This window comes from Meleagris gallopavo, chromosome 1 (genome assembly GCF_905368555.1).
Source record: "Meleagris gallopavo chromosome 1, MGAL_WU_HG_1.1, whole genome shotgun sequence".
In the NCBI taxonomy this organism is placed as follows: Eukaryota; Metazoa; Chordata; class Aves; order Galliformes; family Phasianidae; genus Meleagris; species Meleagris gallopavo.
The window spans coordinates 168140995-168166647 of record NC_139404.1 but is presented as its reverse complement, the minus strand read 5'-3'; the positions used below and the strand labels follow the sequence as shown (position 1 = coordinate 168166647).

Here is a 25653-nt window from a genome sequence, read left to right as displayed (position 1 = left end):
ACATGGTGGGACGGGGTGGTGGTTGGACTGGATGGGCTTAGAAGTCTTTTCCAGTATTGCACAGCAGGGTTAACAGGTCTTCTCTGGAGGGCATGTTATGGAAAACATGTAGCTTTGCTAATTGAAGTTTAGTTCACACATCATTAATCTTATGATAATACCTTGGGGTGAGCTTTTGTCTTAATTACCTCCCTGACCAGAATTTTATGTACGCCATATGCATGTACGTAAACTCATTTGTTCCTAAATAAGGACCAACTTTCCCACTGATATGGAGACAAACTAACACTGTGAAAGCGTTACGTGTACCGTAAGCTCTTCCAACCCGAAGCCGCTCCGAGGGCACTGCCCGCGGCTCCAGGCCCACCTGGAAGTCTCCTCCTCCTCCACTCTCTCCTCCTCCTCCTGGCTGCGGTGCTCCGGAGCCGGCTGGGCGCACGCAGGTACCGCGGGCCGCCGTTCGGGCCGAGCCTGGTTGCGGGTGACAAGCCCAGGGAAGAGGGGCCCGCGCGACGCGCCCCGTCGCCATGACGACGGCACCACAGCGGGCGGAAGGGAGCGGTGGGGGAGCTATGGCCGCCGAGCTGCCTCTTCACAGCTGGTGCCCCCGGCAGGGAGCTGCCGTCGGTGCCGGCCTGGGGCCTCGGCCGGCGGAGAGGTGGCCCTGGGGGGGGAGTGGGGAGCAGCGCGAGTGGCTGCGAGGGCCCCACAGGCTGAGGGAGCTGCCTGCTATTCCTGACAGGAACAGCGTGGTTATCGATGCAAACCTCCCCTGGCAACTCTTAGTCCAACTAATAAATACACCTTCAAGGCGTGTGCGTCTATTAGCTGTGTAAGTTTACTTGCACATGGGTTGCAAATACCTTTGGCTGTCATTGCCAGGAGTGCAAGCTAAATCAACAAGCAGCATGTTCTGTGTTTATTTTGCCCATTAAAGAACAAGTGTGCAGTATTGGTAACCTCTAAATTATGTCAAACTCCCAAATCATTAGTTTTACATTGTACTTTATGCTGCCTTTTCTTCTTTCTTTCTTTCTTTTAATTTTAGTTTATTCTGGTAGCATGTTGCCAGCCTTGTTTAATATCTTTATTGATGATCTGGATGAGAGGATTGAGTGCACCCTTAATAAGTTTGCAGATGACACCAAGGTGGGAGGAAGTGTCGATCTGCCCCAGGGTAGCAAGGCCCTACAGAGTGTAACTGGGCTGAAGCCAATGGGATGAAATTCAGCAAGACCAAGTGCCGAGTCCTGCACTTTGGCCACAACAACCCCAGGCAACGCTACAAACTTGGGGCAGAGTGACTGGAAGACTGCACAGAAGAAACGGACTTGGAGGTGTTGGTTGATGCTTGGTTCAGCATGAACCAGCAGTGTGCCCAGGTGGCCAAGACGGCCAGTGGCATCCTGGCTTGTATCAGAAACAGTGCAGCCAGTAGGAGCAGGGAGGTGGTCATCCCTCTGTATTCGGCTCTGGTGAGGCTGCACCTTGAGTGACCACAGAGTCATAAAATGGTTTGGGTTGAAGAGACCTTTAAGATCATCTAGTTCCAACCCCCTGCTATAGGCAGGGACACCTCCCTCTAGACGAGGTTGCTCAAAGCCCCATCCAGCCTGGCCTTGAATACTTCCAGGGAGGGGGCATCCACAGCCTCTCTGAAAAACCTGTTCCAGCGTCTCACCACCCTCACAGTAAAGACTTAGCTGTTAATGTCTAGTCTAAATCTATTCTTTGCATACTGTGTTCAGTTTTGGGCCCCTCAGTACAAGAAAGATATTGAGGCCGTGAAGCATGTCCAGAGAAGGGCAACGAAGCTGTGAAGGGTCTGAAAAACAAGTCTTATGGGGAGTGGGTGAGGGAACTGGGACTGTGGAATCTGGATGAAAGGAAGCTCAGGAGAGACCTTAATGCTCCCTACAGCTGCCTGAAAAGAGGTTATGGTGAGTTGAGAGTCAGTCTGTTTTCCCGTGTAACTAGCAACATGCCTTAAGTTGCACCAGCAAATTTTCAGCTTGGATATTAGGAAAAACTTCTCAGAAAGAGTGGTGATGTGGTGATGCACTGAAGCAGACTGCCCAGGGAAGTGGAGGAGTTGCCATCCCTGCAGGTGTTCATGAAACGTGTGGCACTGAGGGACACTGGGTGTCATGGGAATGGACTGATGGTTGAACTGGATGATCTTAGTGGTCTTTTCCAGCCTTAATGATTCTACAATTCTGTGTTTCAAGCTTTCCTTTATTTGATGCTTATTGAAAGTGCAGGTCCACAATTGTTTGCAGACTTCCAGAAGCTAACAGTTGGAGGAAGCATCAGCAGCAGAAATAAAAATATGATATAAATGTGCAAAAAGTTCCAGTATTGTAAGGCAGTCTCTATTTTGGAAGTCCATACTCAGATGTTACAGCACTGACTACATGCAATACTAACTTGGGTATTCATTTTTTTTTTTAGTTACTGCTTTAAGACAAGACTTCATGGATAAATATGAAATCCTTAAAAAAATTGGAGAAGGATCTTTTGGCAAAATATTCTTGGCAAAAGCAAAAGTGGATAATGAGCAATGTGTTATCAAAGAGATTGATTTAACTAAGGTAAAACAACAAAACCTGGATAATAACAGTAGCTATTTACCAAACTGTGACGATTGCATTCTGCTAGCATATGTACTTGGGTGAAGTCTTACCACATTTGTAGATGTGTCTTCAAGGGCAATAGTTAAACTTTTTGGACTCTGTCTTCTTTGACTGCCATTTTAGTGATTTTTCAAATTTAGAGTAAATATTTTGGTATTAACACATTGTTTTTCACTGTTTGTTTTTTTTTTTTTCTTTTCAAAGCTGTACTTAAGCATTGTAGTACCTGATTTAACTTTTATAGCAGATGATTCAGCTACAATTAAATATTGCTAATGAATTAAGAAGGCACAATTTTGTGATGCATTTCTATAAACTTTTCCATTTCCTTTTTTTTTCTCCACATCCATGTTTTCAGATGAGCAATTTACAACGGAGTCCTTCCAATTCTCATTTACTGTGTGTGGCAGTTTGATTTGTCTCGTATAACTCAAAATGTCCATTCTGTAGTTGTCATCTCAGCTACTTAGTTGGGCTTGGGCCTGCTTTAGGAGAACAAGGATGCTCTTTGTTGTGTTTGAGAATTCTGTTCTAGACTGAGGTGAATTGGGCCATTGAAGTGCCATGTTTCTTTCTGTGGGCTGCAAAGGCAGGTTAGAGTGGCTAGCCCAGTATCAGAGTAATGTTCTCCTATATCTACAGGCAGTTGAACTCCCAGGAATTTCAATAGTCATTTTCATTGGGTATCTACGTGCTTGTGACAGGTCTTGTGTTCTGGGCCACACTAGTGAATTTATATGTATTAGAGAATCATAATAGAAAAAAACTTGTATATATGAGGCCCAGAAGGAACTATCTAACCTGCAGATTCAAGCCCAGAAAAAAAAAAAGGTTTGATTTGATCGTTTCTAATCTTGCATTTCAGTGTATGCAAAATAGAAAAAAAAACTAAGTAAATATTTTCTTGTAGTTTATCCCAGCTGTTAAACAAGAGCTGGTTACAGAAAATTCTGACTCTGAAGTTGTAAAATTAGTCTTATGTTATAGAGTGTGTTTCTTTCTTGTATGAGCTATGTCTCTGTTTGTCTTTTTGCCTTCTGATTTTTGAATCTTTAAGGATAACATTTCAAATATATTTCTTAAGAATGAAAGTAGGAAACTTATTTTTGTAAATAAAATAGGACATTTTAATAGAATCGGTGTACTCTGAAGCATGAGTTTTTAAGGAATTATATTGATAAAAATATAATTGCAACCAAATGTGTCTTCTATTTACTGTAATAGGGTAAAGATTTTGCTTGAAGTGTTGCAAGAACTTGTAACAGTTGTAAAACAGGACTTTTTTCTTTATTTTTTTGAAATTACCCTTATTAAGAATACAGAATCACCCTGACCTGTACTCTTCAAATATCTAAAGAAAGTTTAACTTTTTGTTAACTTTGTTGACTTTTTCATCAACTTAGTAATAGCATTTGTGCAAAAAGTTTAAAGCTATACATCTGCCCATGTATAAGATGTCATAATTTGATAATGTTCCAGTGTATTTCCAAACATCTACTGCAAATGTGTATTTCATATTGTATGTACATCGTGTTTTATAATATTTCTGCATCACCTTGTGGCAGTCTTTCTGTGTGGGTAGGAATGCTTTGACACCAATGTAACTACTTTTGGAAAGAGTTAAGTATATCACTGCTAGCATATAGTTTCTTAATTCTTTGTAGATGCCTGTGAAAGAAAAAGAAGCCTCTCAGAAAGAAGTCATTCTTCTGGCCAAGATGGATCATGCAAATATAGTAACCTTCTATGCTTCTTTGCAAGGTTTACTTTATCATTTTTGTTTTATTTGTGACCATAGGAGTGAAAGGCAGCAAAGCCTAGCTTGTTCTTATTGACCAGCATGAAGCGTGAGCCCAACACCTTATTTATCAGTAGGGACCACTTCCAGCTCCTAAAAATGAACACAAGGTGTCAGCTTTAGTCACTACTTTCTCTCTTCACTGAGTGGGTGGGACATAAAGATCAAATGCTAGATCCTGGGATTTCTGCATTGTTTTAGCTGATCTTTAATCTTGATCTTAGCAGAGGTCCAGAGTTCTGTCAGACTTTCCCAGGAGCTTCATTAGAAGAAGAGAGCTTCTGAGTGCTGCAGGAAAGGTCCTGTGGGCCTTTGACTTGAGGGATACCACATTCTGAGTTATCCCTAAGCTTGCAGAAAAGTTTTGGCTTAGAATTTGGGGCTGAAAGAGAGGGCAGAGTGGCTTTCAGACAGAGGTTGATGCTGGATTTTGGAGGGCCTGTGAAGAAAAATGAAGGCTGGTGTCCATAGAAAGCATGCAGTTAATGCATGATTCAGGTAGAACTTATGTACACCCTGTCTGAGACCCTACAGTTTGGCTGAGGCACCTTGGGGTCCACAATCTCACAGGCTTCTGGGTCTGGGAACAAAACTGGGGCTGTAAGAGGCTAACACAGGTGTTTGGGAGTGTGTTGAACACTTCCCAGATTTCAGGAGCACAAGCTTTACAAGTCAGTGCTAGCTGTCTGCAGTTTACAGCTATTGCTTGGGAATGGAAACAAATGAGGGCCCAGGTTTACTTTGGGTCCTTCCCTTTTGAGATGACGATTAGAATCAACCAAGATTTGCACCTCCATTTTCATTTTAGAGCTGGAAGTGATCCCAAGTACTAGTGAAAGCTCAGCTTTGACATAAAGTTAGTACTGGGCAGTGCAAAAATTTTTGTCCCAGGTTATTCTGTGATTCTTAGAGGCCCACAGGGAGAAGGGGGTTTGTGCTGGGGGAAGCGAAGCCTCCCTGGCTCAAGTTATTCTAGGATTTTCTGAGTTCACTGTAAGAAGAGAACCAGTAGCCACAAAGAAGATTGTCCTCTCTTGAATATTTATTTGAAGATGGGTATCTGTTTCTAATGAAGGCTGGGATCAGGCTTTAAGCTGGGACAAAGTAAAGGCCTGCCAACAGTCCAGGACCTGTGGGGTTATGTTACTGTTGGTTACTGACTAAGACAGGAATTTTTCTGTGTCAACAATAAGCTCATAATTACTCATAATTCGCAATTATTCATAATTCCTGTTAATTAAAATCCATCTCTGATTTTAATGCGGTTTCTCCGTACAGTTATGTTTTCCTATTGTGAGGGAAGGAAAGCTTTATAAAGTCAGAGTTGATATAGGACTGAAAGAGATCGAAGGAAGGCTGTTCTTCATAAAAGCTGACTCCCTATATTTATTTTTCCTGCTGACATCTGTCATAAGGAATGCCTTATGGAATGAATACTGTAGTTACTGCTTTTGTTCAAATTGTTTTATATGATCAGGATTATAAATATTTCAGGGAACATGGTACTCTGGTAGTCCTCTGGCCTCCAGAAAAATCAGAACAGGGTGAGTTCTGATAGTAAATAGCACCTGGTGTTTATTTCTGCTATTGAACTTCTGCTTTCAGCCTTTTCCCTAGCACAGACTGTATACTTAATTTTTATTGGGAAATTAGCATTAGCTGTAAGAATATCTGGCTTCTTCTATCAATGTGGTTTCTTGAGGTCTATCTCATGTATTTAATATATTGGTGAATCTCCATTTAAATAAATGTTCATGTCTTTCTTACTTTTGCATCAGTTGGCACTGGAGGTGTCAATGTTTTATCAGTTACTCTTTGAAATGGAGGAGTAGGTAGAGGATTAATTCTCTTAATAGAAAGACTGTAAAATGTAAATAATTTGTTGCCGTATTAATGAGTAATAAAGGAAAAAATATACTTTTCCTTTCAGAAGAGAACAAGCTGTATATTGTGATGGAATACTGTGATGGTGGCGATTTGATGAAGAGGATAAATACGCAGCATGGAGTACTGTTTGAGGAGGACCAGGTGAAGCAAGTTAACAAAGGACATATCATGTTAAATGTTTTTTGAATTGTCCAGTCCTAGCAACTGTTTCTGTTATGAACTGTTACAAAAACTGAACATTTCTTCGATTATTTTAAAGGCAGTTTGGAGTTTGCTTTTTACACTATTTTAAGATCTTATATGAATTTATTAACAGTATTTTGATGCCAATTTTATTCCTCTTCCCTTTATTCCTTCCATCAAAGGCACATTCAATTTATAAAAATAGTATACCTGCTCAACCAGGTTTATTTTAAAAGATGTTTTGGAGTTACAAATGGATATATATTATGTATGAGTTCTTCATTCTTGTTGATTTGCATCATGACATATTGTGCTTTATAATGAAGTCAGTGGTAAATCTCCCATTCATTTTATTTGGATTAGGTGTTTTCTGGTGCCATTTAAATTGTTAAACCATCCCAGAGAAACAAGGCTGGAATTCTGATTGCTTTTGAAGCATATTCACATGCATTTTAATTTGTAAATAGGTATGTTTGAGTGGTATTACAGCTCACAGAAACAGAAATTCCCACTACTTCTTAGCCTATTTCTTGATCTTTTCAGTAGCTTTAAGCATTCTGAGGGAAATCCTTTGATATATTGGACTTCGTATATTGAACTCATTATTTCATTGCATGTAGCCTTCCACTCTTGCAGTTACAATGAAAACTTGTCTAGATACTGGATAGACATATCTAACCTGTTAGCAGAAATTTACTCTAAATTTTATGACATTACTTCTTGCTTAAATTGGAAAAGAGGAACTTCCCAGTGTAGTGTTTATGTATTTATTGTATCAGCTCTACTCAGGGAATCATCTGTAAAACAGGAATCATTACTGGATAAAAGATTATATAAACTGAATTAAAGTCTTCCAGGACCTTCAGTTTTCCTGAAGAGAGAAAGATGTAAGCAAGTCTTACTTTTGTTTCTGAATTAAATCCAGTTGCTCTTATTCAATAAAACCCATGTATAACTGAAGCTGGATATATACTTAAGAACTATCTGCGGTTAAGGATAAACTTGTGTGATTACTTAATAATCAAGTTCCTTCATAGCTCTGTTTTTTAACCACATTTCAGACCTGCTTCCTCTTGTTTCTTTTTCTCCAGACCACATTTGGTACAATTACAAGTGTTATAACTGCATGGTATGGTATCCACTGCTGAGGATTTGGAAGACACTACCCAATTCTGCCTTAGTTGTTGTTGTTGTCAACTCATTTCTAAAGATCTAGTCTTCTTACTCTCCTTTGACATAATTATTCAGTCCATACTCAATTGATGGTCTTGTCACTGTCAATGAAAACTTGACTGGGTTAAAGAAAGTGGGAGCAGGTATTTGTATCTGTCTCTTGATAGCACTGAAAAAAAGAAAGGAAAAGTCTATGGCATTAATTTTAGTCATTTGAAAATATTATTTCTTACTATTTTATATCATCTGTTCTCAATGTATTTTTGATTTTGTTGTCATCTTTGTTGTATATATTTCATCCACACAAATTTACAGATATCTGTCCATTTATCTTTTACTGCAGATTTTGAGTTGGTTTGTGCAGATCTCCTTGGGCTTGAAGCATATTCATGACAGGAAGATTTTACACAGAGACATAAAATCACAGGTAGAAAAGTGAGATAGGAAAAGGAGTGATTTTATCTTGTGAAAAATATGCTCAAGAAGCTCTGCTATGTTTCATTTTTGCATATCAGTTTCTTCTTCTTTTTCAGAACATTTTTCTTAGTAGTAACGGGAAGGTAGCAAAGCTTGGAGACTTTGGCATAGCAAGACAGTTGAATGAGTAAGTACCTTTTATATTTTGTATGTGATCTACACCAAGTATAACTATTTTTTGAATGTTTGGAATGTAACCTGGATGTGAAAATTGTCTGTGAATTGTGCTTGGTCTAGAATATGAAGAGTCTGTTGTTGTATTTTTTCCTATTATCCTGAGATGTGCCATGCTGCTTGAAACCACAGATCCTTATACCTCTCATCATAGGCTGTTTCTCACCCTATGCTACATAGAGTGGAGAAGCCTCAATCTTTCAATCTTATAGAACTGACATAACGATATTCTGCAGTCAGAGCTGCTGTTCTTGCAGCTTTTGGTAATCAATTCTAGTGCTTCAGAAAAAGCAGTGAACAGCATTAAAAACTTAGGAAAGAGTATGAGAAAGGAGTTTGTACAGTTCATACTATTTCTTCTCTTAGTATGTTCTCCAAAATTATACTAATTTTTTAAAAAAGGACTAGAACCCCTGCTCTGAAACATTGAATTAAATGGCATATCATGGCTTGCATCCATGTGGCTAAACTCTGTTCTCTCAAAGACAGTGGTCTGTCTTATCTTTACTGACTCAGGACAAGCGTGGCTTAACCTACATAGTAGCCAGTCATTGTTCAGGAAAAGCCTTTTTGGCGTGGCCAAAACGTGCCAGGGGTCATGCTAATTAAAAAAAAAACACAAAACAGTGATTGAATTTGGTCCCTTTTTTAGTCTCTTGATAGCTCTGACCTTGGCAGGATCTTTTGCCAATGAAGTTCTGGTGTTTCATTAGGTACCTTATGGAAAGATAATTTCCTCTGTTGGTTATCCTTCTGTTATCAGTCCTTAGTTGCTTTGTACTCCACCTCCTGCAATGTACTTGTAACTTTTCCTATCCTCAAACTAAATTAATCTAAGCTTAATCATGTTACTGCGTACACAGTAACAGTAAAGGGAGCAGATAACTTTAGCTAGCATAGACAATTTGTGCATTCTCTTCAGATGTACTTAGCTGTGTTCATGTGTAAGATCCCTCTATGTATTCGTCACGTGAATGTGCAACACATGTAATGTCTGACAAGGCCCTGTCAGATTGGCTTTGGATTGAAGCCTACATAACCTTGTAAGTTTGTGGTACATCAGAGCTAGGAGGTCTTGATGAGAGCTGGAGTATATTGGATGAACTTATTTTGGTAGTATCTTCATCTAAGCCTCCTCATCTCCAGGGATATGCTGTGCCATTATTTTAGCTGCAGTCTCCATCATCACTAATATCTTTGTGGTGTGTCCCTTTTTCAAGTACATACCTACTGGCAAAGCCTCAGCTCTCCACATGTAAAATACTAGTGCAGAAAACGCCTACCTTCAGAAGTGTTCTGAGGATACCTGCTTTGAGGCTTGATCCTACATGGCAGATAGGAAGTAAACTCCAGAACTGGAGTACTGAATAGGCATCTGGGACTATAGGTACAAAAATATTTCGGGCTCTATAGAACCTTTTCTCATATAACAAGTGATTTAAATTTCTCAGTCTCTTTTCTCCTGCTCATCTGTGATACACAAAGTCATTTTCATCTCCATTCTCCGCTTTCAACTGCCAGATAGTGTCCAATACTTCTACTTTCAGTTCAGTGTCCTTGCCACCTCTGGCACTCAGAATTCTCTCTAAAAAAGTGTCACTTCGAACTTTTATTGACACCTAGTGTACAGCGAGAGGAATCACAGTCTGTGAGTACCTTCTGACTTACCAGTGACTCTTGATGACACCCACAGAATGGATGTCTAAAAGCAAGTGAAATGAATCCAAGTGGTGTTATTTGGCTATATATCTACATAACAAGTCAGCAGCAAAGATAGAAACAGAATTCACATACTTCTCCTTTAGTTTCTGAACAACACTTCCTCCTTTATCTTGCTTGTGTGACTGACTACCACTTAAAATATTCTTACTTGAATGAGTACGTCAGAGACTTCTAATATTTTGATGTGTGGTTGATGGCTTTCGGAATTTTATGCTAATGATAATAACTCCTTGAAAATGTTGATTACAATGCTGATAAAAAGTGGGGGAAATACAATTCTTGTGTTTTCTGTTGAAATGTAAGCTCTATATTAAAATAGTTGGTCATTTTTACAGAGAAATGGGAAATGCTTCTGTTTTTCTTGGAGTGTTCCATTGAGCTATTACTCAGCTACTTTGAGAGCAGCTATAATATGCCCCATGGAGTCTAACTCAATTGCTTGCAGACTTTTTTAGTGTATAAGCCTCTTTGTTTATTGTGTTTTATTAGCACTACAGAGTTTGCCTATACGTGTGTAGGGACCCCCTATTATCTGTCACCAGAGATCTGTGAAAATCGACCGTATAACAATAAAACGTAAGTCTCTGTTTTCTTCATATGCTTGTGCATGAAGGTGTGCAGTCACGAGATAACTTATTTTCATCATGTTGTGGTTTAAATTAGTATTTCTGCAGGACACTTCACCTGTGTCAGCTAGAGATAGCTTTGCTCTTCAGTCTTGGTAGGAATAGTAAGCAGACATAGTTTATATCATGTGCCTTTTCCAATGATAAGGATAGTATCTGGTTAGGTACCAGAGAAACATTGGTGCTACAATTAAAAAAAAACAAATTTAAGGTTTATATTTTCGGTGCTTCTTAAGAAGAAACAAAAGGTGCACCGATACTCATGTCTGATGGAATAATTCTAGTAAATCTGCGGCCCAGATAACCTCTCTAGAGAGGTTTGCTGTCTGCTGGGGCTCTGCATTCAGAACATCAAGAAGAGGATATCAGGTATGATAAAGCTAGCTGACTGCTATCCCTACGTGGTCTTTCAAGCTGGGTTGCATGAGACTACAACCAGCATATTAAAAAATATCAAAAAAAATCTTTACATCCCTTGGGAAGATGTTGAAGGAATCAAGAGTGCAGGTGGTGTTCTCCTCAGTCCTTCCATTTGAAGACTGGGATCTGAGCAGGAGGAGGATGGATCTTTGCCTGTGTTGGCAATTCTGCCTGTGGCAAAGGCGTTGGAACTTGATGATCCTTCAGGTCCCTTCCAACCCAATGCATTTTTGGATTCTACGATTCTATAAATTTGAGAGCTGAAAAGAAATACTGATTACACATAAATAAATATTATTGGCTTTTCATGAAACTTTAATTCCTTCTGTTCACAGAGATATTTGGTCTCTTGGCTGTGTGCTCTATGAGCTATGTGCACTGAAGCATCCTGTAAGTACCTTATAATTAAATCAATATCGTATTATTAAAAAGAAAGTGGGCAGCCTAGGAAATTTGTAGAAATAACAGTATTAATTAACTATTGGAATTGATATTTAAGCATGACTGCCAGTGTTTGATTTTTTGTATTGTGTCTGTTTTGTGCATACCAAAATACAATGTATTGTGATTGAATCAACTGAGTTGCATCAGTAATGAAAAATCAGCTTGTACATTGGTTCCTGAGAACACAGAACACAGAGGATAAGTTGTGTGAACTGAGGCTTTGAAGTTGAATGCTGTGAAGACAGTATGTATGCAGGTCTCTGCTCAGAAGCTTTTGGCAAAATTAATCTTGTCTATTTCTGGAAAAATTGTGTCTGTGTTGCTGTATAGCAGTAGAATATGAAAAACTTCTTCCAAGTACCAAAGCTAGCACACCTCCTGAGTCATGCAGTTGAAACAAGGAAAATATAACCAGAAAATCCATTAAGAAAGTGGTTAGTTTTTCTTTAGCAAACTACAGATGATGAGAACTGATTTCTGAAGAGATTGCATAGCACAGAGCTTCTGTCAGCAAGAGCCTTTTTTCATGTTGAGGTATCGGCAATAGGGCAACAGAGAATAGTCTCAAGTTTCACCAGGGGAAGTTTGGGTTGGGTATTAGGGAGAAATTCTTCTTAGAAAGAGTGGTCAGGCACTGGAATGGGCTGTCCACGGAGGTGCTTGTGTCACCGTCCCTGGAGATGTTCAAGAAACATGTAGTTGTGATGTTAAGGAACATGGTTTAGTGGACAGCACTGGCAGTAGGAGGATGGTTGGACTAGATGATCTTAGAGGTCTTTTCCAACCATAATGACTCAATGATTCTAAGGCATCACTTCCAACCAGCAGTGCTTACTGTCACCTTTTTATGTTTTTCACTGATTAAGTTTGAAGGCAATAGTTTGCACCAGCTGGTGCTGAAGATCTGCAGAGGATATTTTCACCCAGTGTCTCCCAGATATTCATATGATCTGAGGATGTTAATTTCCCAGTTGTTTAAAATATCTCCGAGAGATCGACCATCTATCAATTCTATTTTAAGGAAGCCCTTCTTGCAGAAGCTTATTCTAAGACATTTGCCCCCAGAGGTGAGTACCTTGTACTGCTGCTTGCCAAGAGGAAAATGTGTATCATAGTATAAAACAGTTCTGTCAGATACTTATGTTGCTTATTGTTAACACAGGAAGAACTCAGTCACACTGTGATACATAGAAGGAAGCCTTCAGGATCACTGCCTAAAGCCAAGATGATGCCAGGTAATGATAATGTTATTTAACAGTGGTTCTACACTAGTGTTTGTTAGTTATGATATGGTTGATGGGGATAACTTTCTCCACCAGCCTTTATTGCACATTTGGATATAAGAGTTTCAGCCAAATCTGAAAATAATACAAGGAGAGAACTGAAATAGCAGAAACATTCACCCTAGACAGTGCATCACTATCCTACCTGTTCAGGAAGAGACCACAGATTATCTGCAGCACTCAGAAAAGCTGCCACATGGTTCTGGTTTACAGAGGTCTCCCTTTTATTTAGTGTACTTCTTTGCATAACTGATTAGTAAAATCCACTTTACGTGAGTGTGACAAATTATACTGTTTCAAAAACATGTCATTCTAAGAATGAAAGCAGAGTGCTTGGGAACTGAGAGGTATGATAAAATACGATTCTATGATGAAAGAATGTAAGGAGTGTTCATTAAGTCAGCCTGTCAGTGTTAGGTTTATACACCCTACTATGGTTTCCCACCGTATTGTGTAGAAAGCAAAGAAAGTAACCTTTTAATATTTTATTTTTGAAAAGTTTGTAAGCTTCAAAGAAGGAGAATCCAGGACCAAATTCTTCCAGGATCTGGAATGGTGGTACCTATCACAACACAGGAATTGTATCAAAGAAATGAATGGAAGCCTTCTTCAAGAGGGCGACAGTTTCAGGTACTGTTCATCCACATTCTCGTAACATTTAATTATCATAGAAGAGAAACCTCTAATGTTAGAAGAGGTCCTTTAGAGGTCCTATAAAATTCAACCTAATGCCTGCATCCATCATCCAAAAGATGTTAAACTCTGTCTGGCCCAGTATTGACCCTGGGGTACCTTGCTGGCTAGTGACATCCAGCTATGTAGAATGATCAGCTCTGAGTTCAGCCAGTTTTCAATCTACTCCTCCAGCACATTCTTGATCAGCATTTCTTTGAAGACGTTCTGGGAGACAGTACCAAAAGCTGTTCTAAAGTCAACATAGGCAATAGCCGCTGCTCTCCCTTTGTCTACCAAGCCAGTCATTTCATTGAAGATGGTTATAAGGTCAGTCAAGTGTGACCTTCCCTTTGTGAATTCATACTGACTACTCCTGATCATCTTCTTGTCTTTCGTGTGTCTGTAAATGATTTCCAGGATAAATTGATGCATCACCTTGCCAGGCATCAAGGTGGGGCCGCCTGGCCTGGAGTTCCCTTCTTCCTGCTTTTTTTGCAAGATAGGAATGACATCTGCTTTCCTTCAGTCCTCAGACACCTCTCATGTATGGTCTCATCTATGTTCGGTTTGCTTACGTGTTCTCTAGTCTGATCCTCTTCCACCAAGAGTATGTCTTCCTTGCTCCAAACTCTCCCTGGTCAGAAGGCCCTGGGATTCCTTAAGGCCACGCTTGCTGCTGAAGTCTGAGACAAAGAAGGGATTCAGTACCTCAGCCTTTTTCATTCTGTGTCTGTTGTGTATCACCAGGCATTCACAGCTCACAGTTCTCAGTTTTCTTATGTAGATGGTCTGATTTAGTTTTCCTTTTGCATTAGATTGCCATACTTGTGGACACCATACTCTAAAATTTCCTTAATGAGGCACAATATGTACACTTTCTGAAGTTACCTCTTTCTTAGGAATATTACTAGCAGTGGAAAATTTTTCTTCTTACATAGATATGAATCTATAGTGTGCATTAATCTGCACTATGCTGTGGGTAGAGGTGGAAAACAGGGAGGAACAGATAGCATATTTACTAGCTAAGCATGGTACCCTGGGATGATTTTTTCAGCTTTTTTCTCATACACCATGTGATGTTTTTAGTCTCCCACTGTGGAAAAGTTCATTGATGTCTTGTTACACTTCTTTTATATCATGCAGCAGCACGTGACCTTTCTCTTCGTTGTTCTTATGAGATGGAAAAGGCAGCCGTGTTGCATATTAGAGATACAGGAATGTTGCATCACAGAAAGGACTTTGAGAAATGAGAAGCTAACTCTCACAGGCAGATAATCAAAGAGATGCTGACGTGAGCAGCACAGTGCTCCCCAGAAAACATTAGTCTGTGCGTATACTGCCCTAAATTATGTCCCACATTCCCACTGCTGTCACATGTCAACATAGGACTCTCCTGGAATTATCTCAGTGTTCTGGACTTTGGTACAGTGGTGTGGCTCAAGGACAACTAAGTTACAGGGCACGAAGCCCTGACTCGCACAACAACATGGGCTGCTGTCTAATCACAGGAGATGATGGAACAGGGAAAAGAGAAAGAGGACAGTAAGATTACATACACCCTGAATGTAACAAGTTAGGAAGTTTGTGAAATGATATTGAGAACTTACACCAACTATACTGTAAACAGGCTGTATTAAAATGCAACTCAGAATGAGGAGGATAGGAAATAGTTCAAACTGGTATTGATACAAATGATAACAGTTAAATTAACGTCCTTTATTATATTTTCAGCCACAGAGCTCCAGATTTAAGATGGCAGAAAGGCCAGAAAATATTAGAGTACATGGCCATTATGGTCATTACTATGATAAACTCGACAATTTGCAAAGGAAAATTAATGCATGTTATGACCTTTCTCACATCAGCCAAAGAGCAGAGGAATACTATAAATTAAAAGGACAAATTGCACCTCCACCCCCCCCACCTGAATGGTAAACCTTTCTCACTATTTACTAGTAGTGAACTGTCACTCATTATTTTGAGTAATCAGCCTTCTTCTTTAGGTAGCACTGTAATTATAGCTCATGTAATCTTTCCTTCTCTGCTTGATCTTTGATAATTTTTGCACAAGTTTATTGTACAACATTGGAACTCCTGCGCTTCTCAATCCAGAAGTTCCTTCTGAATGTATTGTCCTGATGTTTGAAATTTCATTATCAAAATGTCTCCCATATCTCGTTGGGTGAAGAGTAAAACACAACCTTTCTGTAGAATTTCTGACTATATCGAAGATAAACGTCTTTTCCTCCCATCAGAAACAGAAAGAACTGAAGAGCAAAAGCTGTTCTATACTTGAGGGGATGGAGTGGGAGGCAAGCCATGCAAATGTTGTTTTTTGGAGAGCCTATATTTTGGTTTTAGATATAAAGACCTGCTCTTCAGCGGTCTGTGGATTTCGAAGCCTTTCTTTTAAAAAGCAGAGATAGAAACTTTTCCTTTTGAGAATGCCTGTCCATTGACCACTTATTGTGAAGATCAGGACAAATGACTTTATTCTCACTAACATTTTCACATACCATTTCTCAAATAAAAGGTGAAAAGGTACTTTGCTCTTCAGAAGGCTAATATAACTAAAATAATTGGAAAGGCACTGCCCAAAGAGCGTATGTTTTCTTTTTGCTATCATACTGTTGTCCTGTATTTATACATATCTTATCCATACATATACATTCATGTTGTACAAACAGAGCTGGCAGAGTATTGCTTGTGCACAAGATAGAATCTGTGAAATAAAATGCAGGATAAGGATGTCACTTTCTTCTCTCAGGCCTGCAGAATACCTTCAAAGGCGCTTTGAAGCCCAGCAGTACAAGATTAAAGTGGAAAAACAGCTGGTGAGTGAATACTGAATCACAGAATAAAATCTGTGAAAGAACCTGAATGAAAATCCTCAAGATGTACTGATGTCTTTCTAATAGACTGTAACAGTGACAGGTAGAAATTTCTGCTCTAGCAAGTTTGTTGATCTGCTCTACAGTGGTCATCTTCAGGTTTTATTTTTAATGGAAAACTGTAACAATGTAAAATTCTACTATGACTCTTACTTCCAAAAATACACACTTGCCTTACTGCATTCCTCAGTGGAAGAGGGAAAGCGAATTGAGTGAGCATTGAAGAAAGGATTCTAAGTGAAAATTCATTTGCTTTGGGGTTTATTTGTGCCTCCACAGGGGCTGCGGCCATCCTCTGCTGACCCATATCATGATCAAATGCAGATGCAAAAAATAAATGAGGAGCATCTCAAAATGCATCAGCAGGACACGTCTAGAAAGAATGAGATGAAAGAACAGGTAAAGAAGATTTTTCTTCTTACAAAACTAAGATTTTTTCTTTGTTGCTTAAAACTGTTTTCTTACACTCCTCAACAATGGTATTCTTTATATTGCTGTTTCTCTATGCCTTTCTAATAATAAATATGCATTCTAACTTATTGTTGTTTAATAGGAGTACCTGAAACAGTTGCAGAAAATTCGTGAAGAATACCATAGCAATATGAAAGAATTCAGATTAAGAGCAAGAGTACACCAGGTAGCAAAGCAGTCATATTTCCTTTCCTATCTAACATACATGCAGTCTTATTTCCTTTTCCTTTTTTAAGGAAATTACTTAATTAGTAATTGAAATGAAAATTTTATAATTCCTTAGGAGAATCAAAAAATACAAGATAAAACCTTTCTGGTGAGTCAAGGGAAGGCTGAAGACCACTCTGAAACCAAAGATACAGCTGGAATAGGAGGAGAATCACTTGAGGTATGAGTACCATCCTATAATCTATACAGAACTTTTTATTCTTAGTCTTTGATTCACTCTCTGGGACTGTTATGGAAGATGTAAAGACTAAATCTTAACTGATATTTGTATCGCATATGAAAATATCCCTTGATTTCCTTCACGAGCAGCCTGGAAAGCTTATTTGGACAAGTTCTAATTTGATTTGGTCACTTTTTTTCCCCCATTTATTTATGGAGAGGAACTTCTACCTCATTTTTGTGGTGTGTTTCTTTTCCTTCCTTTCTGAGTGAAGGAAAGAGGAAACCACTCACTGTAAATCTTCATTAGAATGCTGTACAGAAGATGTATTAAATAAGAGCTCAGAGTAGAACATGAATACCTCTCCTGTAAGGAAGATGCTCACTTGGGGAGTAAATTACAATCCAGTATCCTGTGGATTTCTTACTTGAACAGAAATTTGGGAGAAGTGGTAGTAAGAAATGGAGTCAAAGATTTCCATCTACAGAAATTCATCACTTCTTCCTCATCAGATACTTCCAAAACAGCCACTGGAATGGAGCTTCAGAATTGTTCCACTTTTACTTTGAAATACTGGTGTGGTGAAAACCAGATGAAGTTTCCAGACCACATGTAGTTCTGCAGCAGTAATTTCATTAGCAAAACACATGAAAGCATTAACTTGTCAAATTATTTATCAGAGCACAAACTGATGGCTAATTTTGAAAGGAAAACAGCCCTTGTATAGGTGGTAGGATTCTTAAGCTAGAATTTGTTTCTTGTGGTATAAGACTCCGTGCGATGTTGAGTAGCAGGGGGCAGATTTCCACATAAAATGTGACAGACATTTCTACCCTACTGCAGTGGGAACTTGGGCCAAACCTGCCAATATAAGTAGGATATTCTTCAGTGATTAATGGATCCTAAATCCAGCTTTTACTAAAATGAAATCCCTTGCTGGGATAAGCTAGGCTATAGGCAACTCAAGCCACAACTGGACAGAAAAGTAAGTTCTATGCCTGTTTGATGTCACCTTAATTCATGGGCACTCCATCTACTGGAGAAACTCCACAGATATTTCTAAAATGTCTGTGAGTTGTTGTGGCTTCTTCTGATGTTGAGGACGTGCAGATGTACGGCAGATCACTGATGGACCTGTATACAATCATTTTCTTTGCTTTTATGAGACATGTTCTAACACAGGATATAGGAATATGCAAAGGAATAATTAAATAATTTTCAGGTGTTACCAGAAAACAAGATAACATGAAAACCAGACTTTGTACAGGTACAGGTTTCAGTTATAATATTGATTTACATCATTTCCAAAGTCTGCCAGTATGAAATTAGGCAATGAATGGGAATATTCTTACAGACACATATATGAGGAAATCAATGACTAGGTTTATTACTAAAACAAAGTCTTTTTATGTAAGGTATATACATATTCTGCTTCCAAATAGTTATTTTAAAGTTGCTGTTTTTCTCTCCTTCTAGGACATGGAAGAAAACTTTAAGCAGGTCAGACTCCAGGACGGGCCAGACCAAAAAAATCTAGAGAAGAAATGCAGCAGAAAGGTATCCATACTTACTGTTTGTTTTACCATTTTATTCCTAAATCTGTACAGTTATGCCACAGTAGCTCTGGAAATCAAAGTATTTGAGAACCAATTAGGAGGACCATGTGCTAAGTTTCTGTGACAAGACCGAATGACTAAGAAACATATGGCAGAGCTTTTCGGGTCTTTTGAGGGAGACCCCATTTAAATCTTACCAAATAGAAATCAGTCCCCATTTGTTCATCTTAATATCAAACTGCTTGTCTGAACATATTTTTGTTAAACATTATTCTCTGCAGTGCTTTTTGAATTGTAAGAGGGGTCATTTTTAACAGAGCAATGATTTTCAAGTTTGTAGTTCTCTATAAACTGTGTACCTTTAATTATGTATTTTAATAATATATTTTAATGAAGTGTTTGAATTTTCTTTAGGGAGGAGTAAAATTTGAAATTAATTTAGATGCGTGCGTTCCTGAAGAAGACAGCATTCAAGAAGCAGAGGTAGGGTTCAGTTATATTCAAAGCACTTACATTAGTAATCTGAAATGGTGACAGTAGCTCCATTATCTAAGGTTTAAATGTTTTCATTACCATCATTCTCTACCTTGTTTTTTTTTCCAGGTACAGGATGAACTCAATGAGATACCAACTTTTGTGCATAGTGAGAATCTTGAAGACAAATTGTTGAATGTTTATGAAAGTCCTATGGACAGGGCTAAGGGAGAATTATCTGGATACCAAACAGGTATTTCATAGGGAAATTCAATTGACTATGAGTCCTGAAAATAAGGTAAGAGCTAGGAAAGTTCAGTAACTGCAAGATATAACAAGTTTACCTGATGTTTCTCTCTCACTGTAATATCTTATACCACTATCAATGTTACAATCCCTCTGAAATCTATTTAAAAATGAAATAACTTCTTCCTCTTTTTCTTCTCTCTAGCGTCCAGTGATGCAGGTGATACTGAAAAAAAAAGAAAGCATTGGCAAGCTGGAACACCCCAGACACTACTGAAATTTTTAGCCAATATTGATACTTCATCTGTATGTCCTACTATGGCTGAAAATGAACTTTGTAAGAAAGTTTTTATGCTTTCCAGTGAGCTAAAGTGTGGAGCTACTAAAATTCAGCCAGACTACTTATTTAAATACCTCTGCAAACTTTTCCATACCAGAACATTTACATGATCTAAGAGGCTTTTAATTGGAAGGACATTGTAATAGTTGAGGTTATTGGATGTGTTAAACCATAGAACGAAAGAATTGCTTTCCCCTCTAACATTGCAATCATGTTTTGCTACTCATAAATAGAAAGAGCACAGTTTTATGAATCACTGTGTGACCTGAGTAATTCGCTGGAAGTCTGCAGTGAATCAACACAGCTTTCTCAGGCATTGAGCTGATAATACAAAAGAACTCTGGCAATCTGTGGCCAAAGTCATCCAAGAGTGTGGTGGCGTTCTGATTTCCCACGCCACAAACTCGTGTTAATACACAAGTGCATCCTTACACTGATGTGACTGTGGTGGTTTTCCTTTTCTGAAGATGATTTGTTTGCTTTCTTGCAGTACCAGTGCATATATTCCCAGACAGAAAGGTAGCTTCAGTGACTGGTTGCTGTAAACAAAGGACTTTTCCAGCATCCTTGCAATCTCCCAACACCCCAGATACACAGAAACAACCTGAAGAGCTCGCATAGATAGTTAAGACAAAGCAAAATATTGTTAGGATGCCACTTCTTGTTCATTGCACATTAGGTGCTGGGCACAGGGACAAGAGAAACAGGAACTTTTTGGAAGCTTTTTCAGCTCCAAACCAACAAGTCGGAAAACAAGGACTGCTCAGTGAAGCTCTACCTGTTTATTCCAGGCCAAGTATGCTTATTACTTGAATATAAACACTGGTGTTAAGAAATTTTTAGTGACAAACAGTCCAGACAGTCCAGCGTTGCACAAAAGGAAGAAATTAGAGTCAAAATTAGTTTAATTCAGGCAAAAGACAGTGACAAGCCACAGTCATGATTTAGTGACCTGAGAACCTTCCTGTTCTTCAGCTGACCATGTTATTCTGCCTGAAGACATCACAGAAAACAGGAAGCAGTGGAAACAAACAGCTCCAGGGACGCTCCTGAACGTCTTAGCAAAAGCAGAGCTTTCTAATGATTCCTTCATCCAGCTTGAAGAGGAAATAGGTAGGATGTCTGTTAGTGTAAATTACACAAGGTTTTCTTCAGTTACTGTGCTACTGGCAGAGGATCCATGACAAGAAAATTTAGAAGCAGTTGACAAATGAGAAAAACATTGGCAGACTCTGCCAGCAGCACTGGCTCTGTCCTGTAGCAGTGCAAGTCCTCTTTCAGGATGTAGCTCTTTTCAGCAGCAGGGAAAACCTGCTCACCAGCTATCACTTTATATATAATCCTTCATTTACCTGGGCAGATGAGGTTAAGGTACTACTGCCAACAAGATGGGAGATAGCACAAACCTGGATATAGCCTCCCTGTTGAGATTGAAGAACCCTGTAAAAAATCTGTGCAAATACATGTATTTCTGTAGAACAGCTGTAAATTGTAGTACGTAATGGCTGGTGACTGGCTTTACATGGTCCATGCTGATACTGCTGACACTGAAACTGATTTCAACTCACTTATTCTGCAGCACACTTCTCTAAAGTAAGAGGCTGCTTTAAAAATGACGTTTACTATGCATCAGCACATAGCTAAAAGGCGTAGAATTTTCTATAGAAAGATAAATGTAGCCAAACGGGGTAGTTTTACACACATTTGTCAGTCTATCGACTGTTTCATTGGAAAACAGGAAGCCAAATACATTGCATGCACCAAATTTCAATATTTTTAATGGATCATGAGAAATATCTTTCATTCACAGCAGTGTAGACAGCATTCTCTTGCTAATTATGCATCCCATACATGCTCCAATAGAATAACAAGCTTTTTAAAAACTGCTCCATCCTGAAGTCTAAATGAGGCTGAATTAATTTTCAGGAACTGGCTTTAAAGCTTTACATAAAAAAAAAAAAAAAGAAAAAAAAAAAAGGAAAAGAAAAAAAAAAAAGCAAATCACTTTTCATAGAATCACAAGGTTGGAAAGGACCTACAAGATCATCTAGTCCAACCATCCTCCCATCACCACTGCTACCACAAGCACTAAACCATATCTTGTAGCTCCTCATCCAGACGCCTCTTGAACGCTGCCAGGGATGGCGACTCCACCACCTCCCTGGGCAGCCATTCCAGTGCCTGACCACTCTCTGAGAGAAAAAGTTCTTCCTTATGTCTGTAGAGGGTCGTCGTTGGTGGTGCAGAGTCTGGCTGGAGACCTGTAACCAGTGGTGTCCCCCAGGGGTCTGTGCTGGGTCCGGTCTTGTTCAACATCTTCATCAATGACCTTGATGAGGGGATAGTGGCCACCCTCAGCAAGTTTGCTGATGATACGAAGTTGGGAGGATTGGCTGACACGCCTGAAGGCTGTGCTGCCATTCAGCGAGACCTGGACAGGCTGGAGAGCTGGGCAGTAAGAAACCGGATGAGGTTCAACACAAGCAAGTGTAGGGTCTTACACCTAGGGAGGAAGAATTGCATGCACCAATACAGGCTGGGGGATGAGCTGCTGGAGAGGAGCTCTGCAGAGAGGGACCTGGGCGTCCTGGTGGACGACAGATTGGCCATGAGCCAGCAGTGTGCCCTCGTGGCCAAAAAGGCCAATGGCATTCTGGGGTGCATTAAAAAGAGCGTGTCCAGCAGGTCGAGGGAGGTGATCCTCCCCCTCTACTCTGCCCTGGTAAGGCCTCATCTGGAGTACTGTGTCCAGTTCTGGGCTCCCCAGTACAAAAAAGACAGGGATCTCTTGGAAAGAGTCCAGCGGAGGGCCACAAAGATGGTGAAGGGCCTGGAGCATCTCCCCTATGAAGAAAGGCTAAGTAAACTGGGTCTGTTTAGCCTTGAGAAAAGAAGACTGAGAGGGGACCTGATCCAGGTTTATAAATATCTGAGGTGTGGCGGCCATAGTGGTGAGGCCAGTCTCTTTTCAGTGGTACGTGGAGACAGGACGAGGGGAAACGGACATAAGCTGCAGCATAGGAAGTTTCGCACGAATGTGCGTAAGAACTTCTTCACGGTGAGGGTGACGGAGCACTGGAACAGGCTGCCCAGGGAGGTTGTGGAGTCTCCTTCTCTGGAGATATTCAAGTCTCGCCTGGACGCCTACCTGTGCGACCTGGTGTAGGGAACCTGCTTTGGCAGGGGGGTTGGTCTCGATGATCTCTAGAGGTCCCTTCCAACCCCTACAATTCTGTGATTCTGTGATTCTGTGATTCTAATCTAAATCTCCTCTGGTACAACTTGTGGCCATTTCCTTTTCATTAATGTCAGCAGTCCATGGAACTAAAGCAAGAATAAGGTCATGTGGGTATTCTTAAGTGCTATTCCTTTGATCAGTTATATATATTAAAATACCACACTCCTTCAGTACCCAGTTCTGTCCTGCTACAAAAGCTGTCATTGTGGAACACATTGTTACCCAAACCAACCGATTTCTGTTGGACTACACACAGGATTTATCAACCCTTAGAACTGTTCTCCCACTTTTCAGGTTGAAGTTGCCTTCCAGTCTTTGAAAGTGAGCAGTTTCAGGGAATCATAACTACTATATTCAAGCAGTAATTTTCAGTCATTCCCACACAGTACTCTCCTGAGTTTTTCACTGAAAATAGAGGCTGTTGTATTTGGTACTTAACCTCCTAATGTCAGATCTACATTCTTACTTACCCTTTATAGTCCTTTGGTTGTGGTCTACAAACATGCTAGATTCCACTGAGCTGAAGTTATAAACTGCTGACTAAAACATGTCATCAAGAATAACTGAAGTCAGTTAAGCACAGTACTTATGGTGCTGTATTCAATAAATAAATAAGTAAATAAAGCATGTATTTATGTGCTATTATTTTAGATACAATTTTATAATTAGCTGATACGAAAATAAAGAAATTAACCTTGTTGCTTTCAGAAGAAAGCAAGGAAGACGATTCAGAAACGTGTTCCTGTGTTGCTGTTGATGAAGGCAGACTTGAGCCAAGATCAGACGATGAAGACACGTAAGTCAAGCACATCAGAAATCAAATTCATACGATGAAGTTTTCATGAAGTGGCAGGATGTATTGCCTGAAACTCTTTTTCTCAATTCTTCTAAATTCATAACTGAAGAAAACTTGTTTTACAGTCTGCTAATATAACTAACTTTCAACTCTGTAATTTATTTTCAAATGCTAACGCTGATGTTAAGAATGTTAGGCCTCAGTATTAACATGGCTGGTTCCCATTTAGATAGTAAAAGATCTCAAAAACAGGTGAAGAAACAACTTATGTTTTTTATGTAGCTTGTATATTCTTTACAAAGCATTGTAAAAAATCTCAAAGGCACTGAAACGAGAAACACTTGTAACAACATGCACTTAATGAATAAAATTTTCTTGCTTAATTTACAGAAATTTTGAAGACTCTGGAGATGAGCTGAGACATGAGCTGGAAGCAGCTTTGGAAAAAGTGGTAACGTCTTCAGCAGAGAGATGCACAGAGTCTTCTGTGCTTTCAATAAATAAAGATCAAGATTATGAAGGAAGTACAAGCTTACCTAGCAAACTACTCGACAAATCTAATGATGATTTAGAAAGTAACTGCAGGTCACTTACTTTAGAAACAAATAATGAAAAAAGCAAGCAACAGCTACATGACGCACAAGAATGATTACTGATTCTAAACAAAATTTTCCTGGAAATGTCAACTACATCAGTAAAAAAATAATAATAAAAAACAGGTAGCTGTCAATCAATAAAGGTAAATCAATGGCTTTTCAATAGCGTTAAACAATTAAGATGTTTTTTTGACATTTTTTAAAGGAAAAAAATAACAGGCTACTTTTTAGATTACTACATGTTGAAAAACTCCAATCCAGAATTGTGTATATAATGCACTTGATTAATCTTAACTATCTGGGACATCTTTGACACTTGCTTGGGCAACCTTCTGACTGCATACTCTGCAGCCATTTTTATATCATGTCAGAAAGTCTCCCAGTGTATTTTATTTTCATAGATCAATCAATGTCCCATTTTAAGAAGCTTTTCCAGCTTTTCATAACCTCTCAGTACCATCAGTACACCTTAGTATTTCATATAGTTTCATTTATACTGCACTGACTGCACCTCCAACTCAGAGTTATACAGCAACAGTAAGAGGGCTTATGCTTACTATACCATGAGAACTTTGCATTCCCCAGTTCCTAATAAAACTTAGGACAGGGTTCCAGTGATAGAACATGGGTTTTTCCAACCATATTTTTTTCACATACAAAATGTCATCAATACAGGTGAAGTTTAAATAGAGGACTTTTAGTTCTCAGCACAACCTAAAACACTGTTGTGATGGCTCAAAAAAACCCACAAACCATGTGTTTCTCCAGTTTGGATCTGAAAACGGATGCTTAATATTTTAACTTTTTGTTCACTTAGTTCTCAGTGTCATAAGCACTCTTTTAGAGTTGTGAGGTTTGTATTTGTGTGCTATCTAATCATGGTATCTAATTTAGGCCCTCCCATTTTGTAAGAACAGAAAATCTTTCAGTAGGATAGAACAAGAGAAATACCATGTCATACTGTACAGGACATGAGGAAAGAGCTAATGTAAGGACTGACAATTACGACACTAAAAAAGCAAGCTAGCAAATACTGTATTAGAGGAACTGCTGTAGGTAATGAAATCACCAAGACTATATGAGAAACAGCTGCTTATATTTTTCTTCATTAAACATAACTACATTTTTCTTTTCATGTTGTTGGAGTACTTAACTTTACCAA

At 39.1% G+C, this 25653-nt stretch overlaps 1 protein-coding gene across 1 annotated transcript; it reads left to right on the top strand.

Annotated features, from left to right (window-relative positions):
- The first annotated feature begins 309 nt into the window (after positions 1–309).
- On the top strand, positions 310–25626 carry LOC100541238 (serine/threonine-protein kinase Nek5). The gene is made up of 23 exons (XM_085215925.1): positions 310–443; positions 2452–2591; positions 4298–4394; positions 6362–6459; positions 8018–8101; positions 8208–8278; positions 10537–10623; positions 11429–11483; positions 12404–12604; positions 12700–12772; positions 13320–13450; positions 15227–15426; positions 16263–16329; positions 16666–16785; positions 16940–17023; positions 17141–17245; positions 18722–18802; positions 19216–19284; positions 19405–19528; positions 19727–19858; positions 20837–20974; positions 23808–23895; positions 24286–25626. Exons 2-23 carry the CDS (start codon positions 2475–2477, stop codon positions 24542–24544), a joined length of 2481 nt encoding a protein of 826 aa, XP_085072051.1. The 5' UTR covers positions 310–443; positions 2452–2474; the 3' UTR covers positions 24545–25626.
- Positions 25627–25653: the final 27 nt, after the last annotated feature.

Bases quoted from the DNA above. Each gene is read 5' to 3' on its own strand.
- LOC100541238 (XM_085215925.1), top strand. From the start codon at position 2,475: ATGGATAAATATGAAATCCTTAAAAAAATTGGAGAAGGATCTTTTGGC. The intron at 17,024-17,140 runs GTAGCAAAGCAG...ATAATTCCTTAG, and splicing joins TAAGAGCAAGAGTACACCAG to GAGAATCAAAAAATACAAGA. The intron at 19,529-19,726 runs GTATTTCATAGG...TCTTCTCTCTAG, and splicing joins ATTATCTGGATACCAAACAG to CGTCCAGTGATGCAGGTGAT.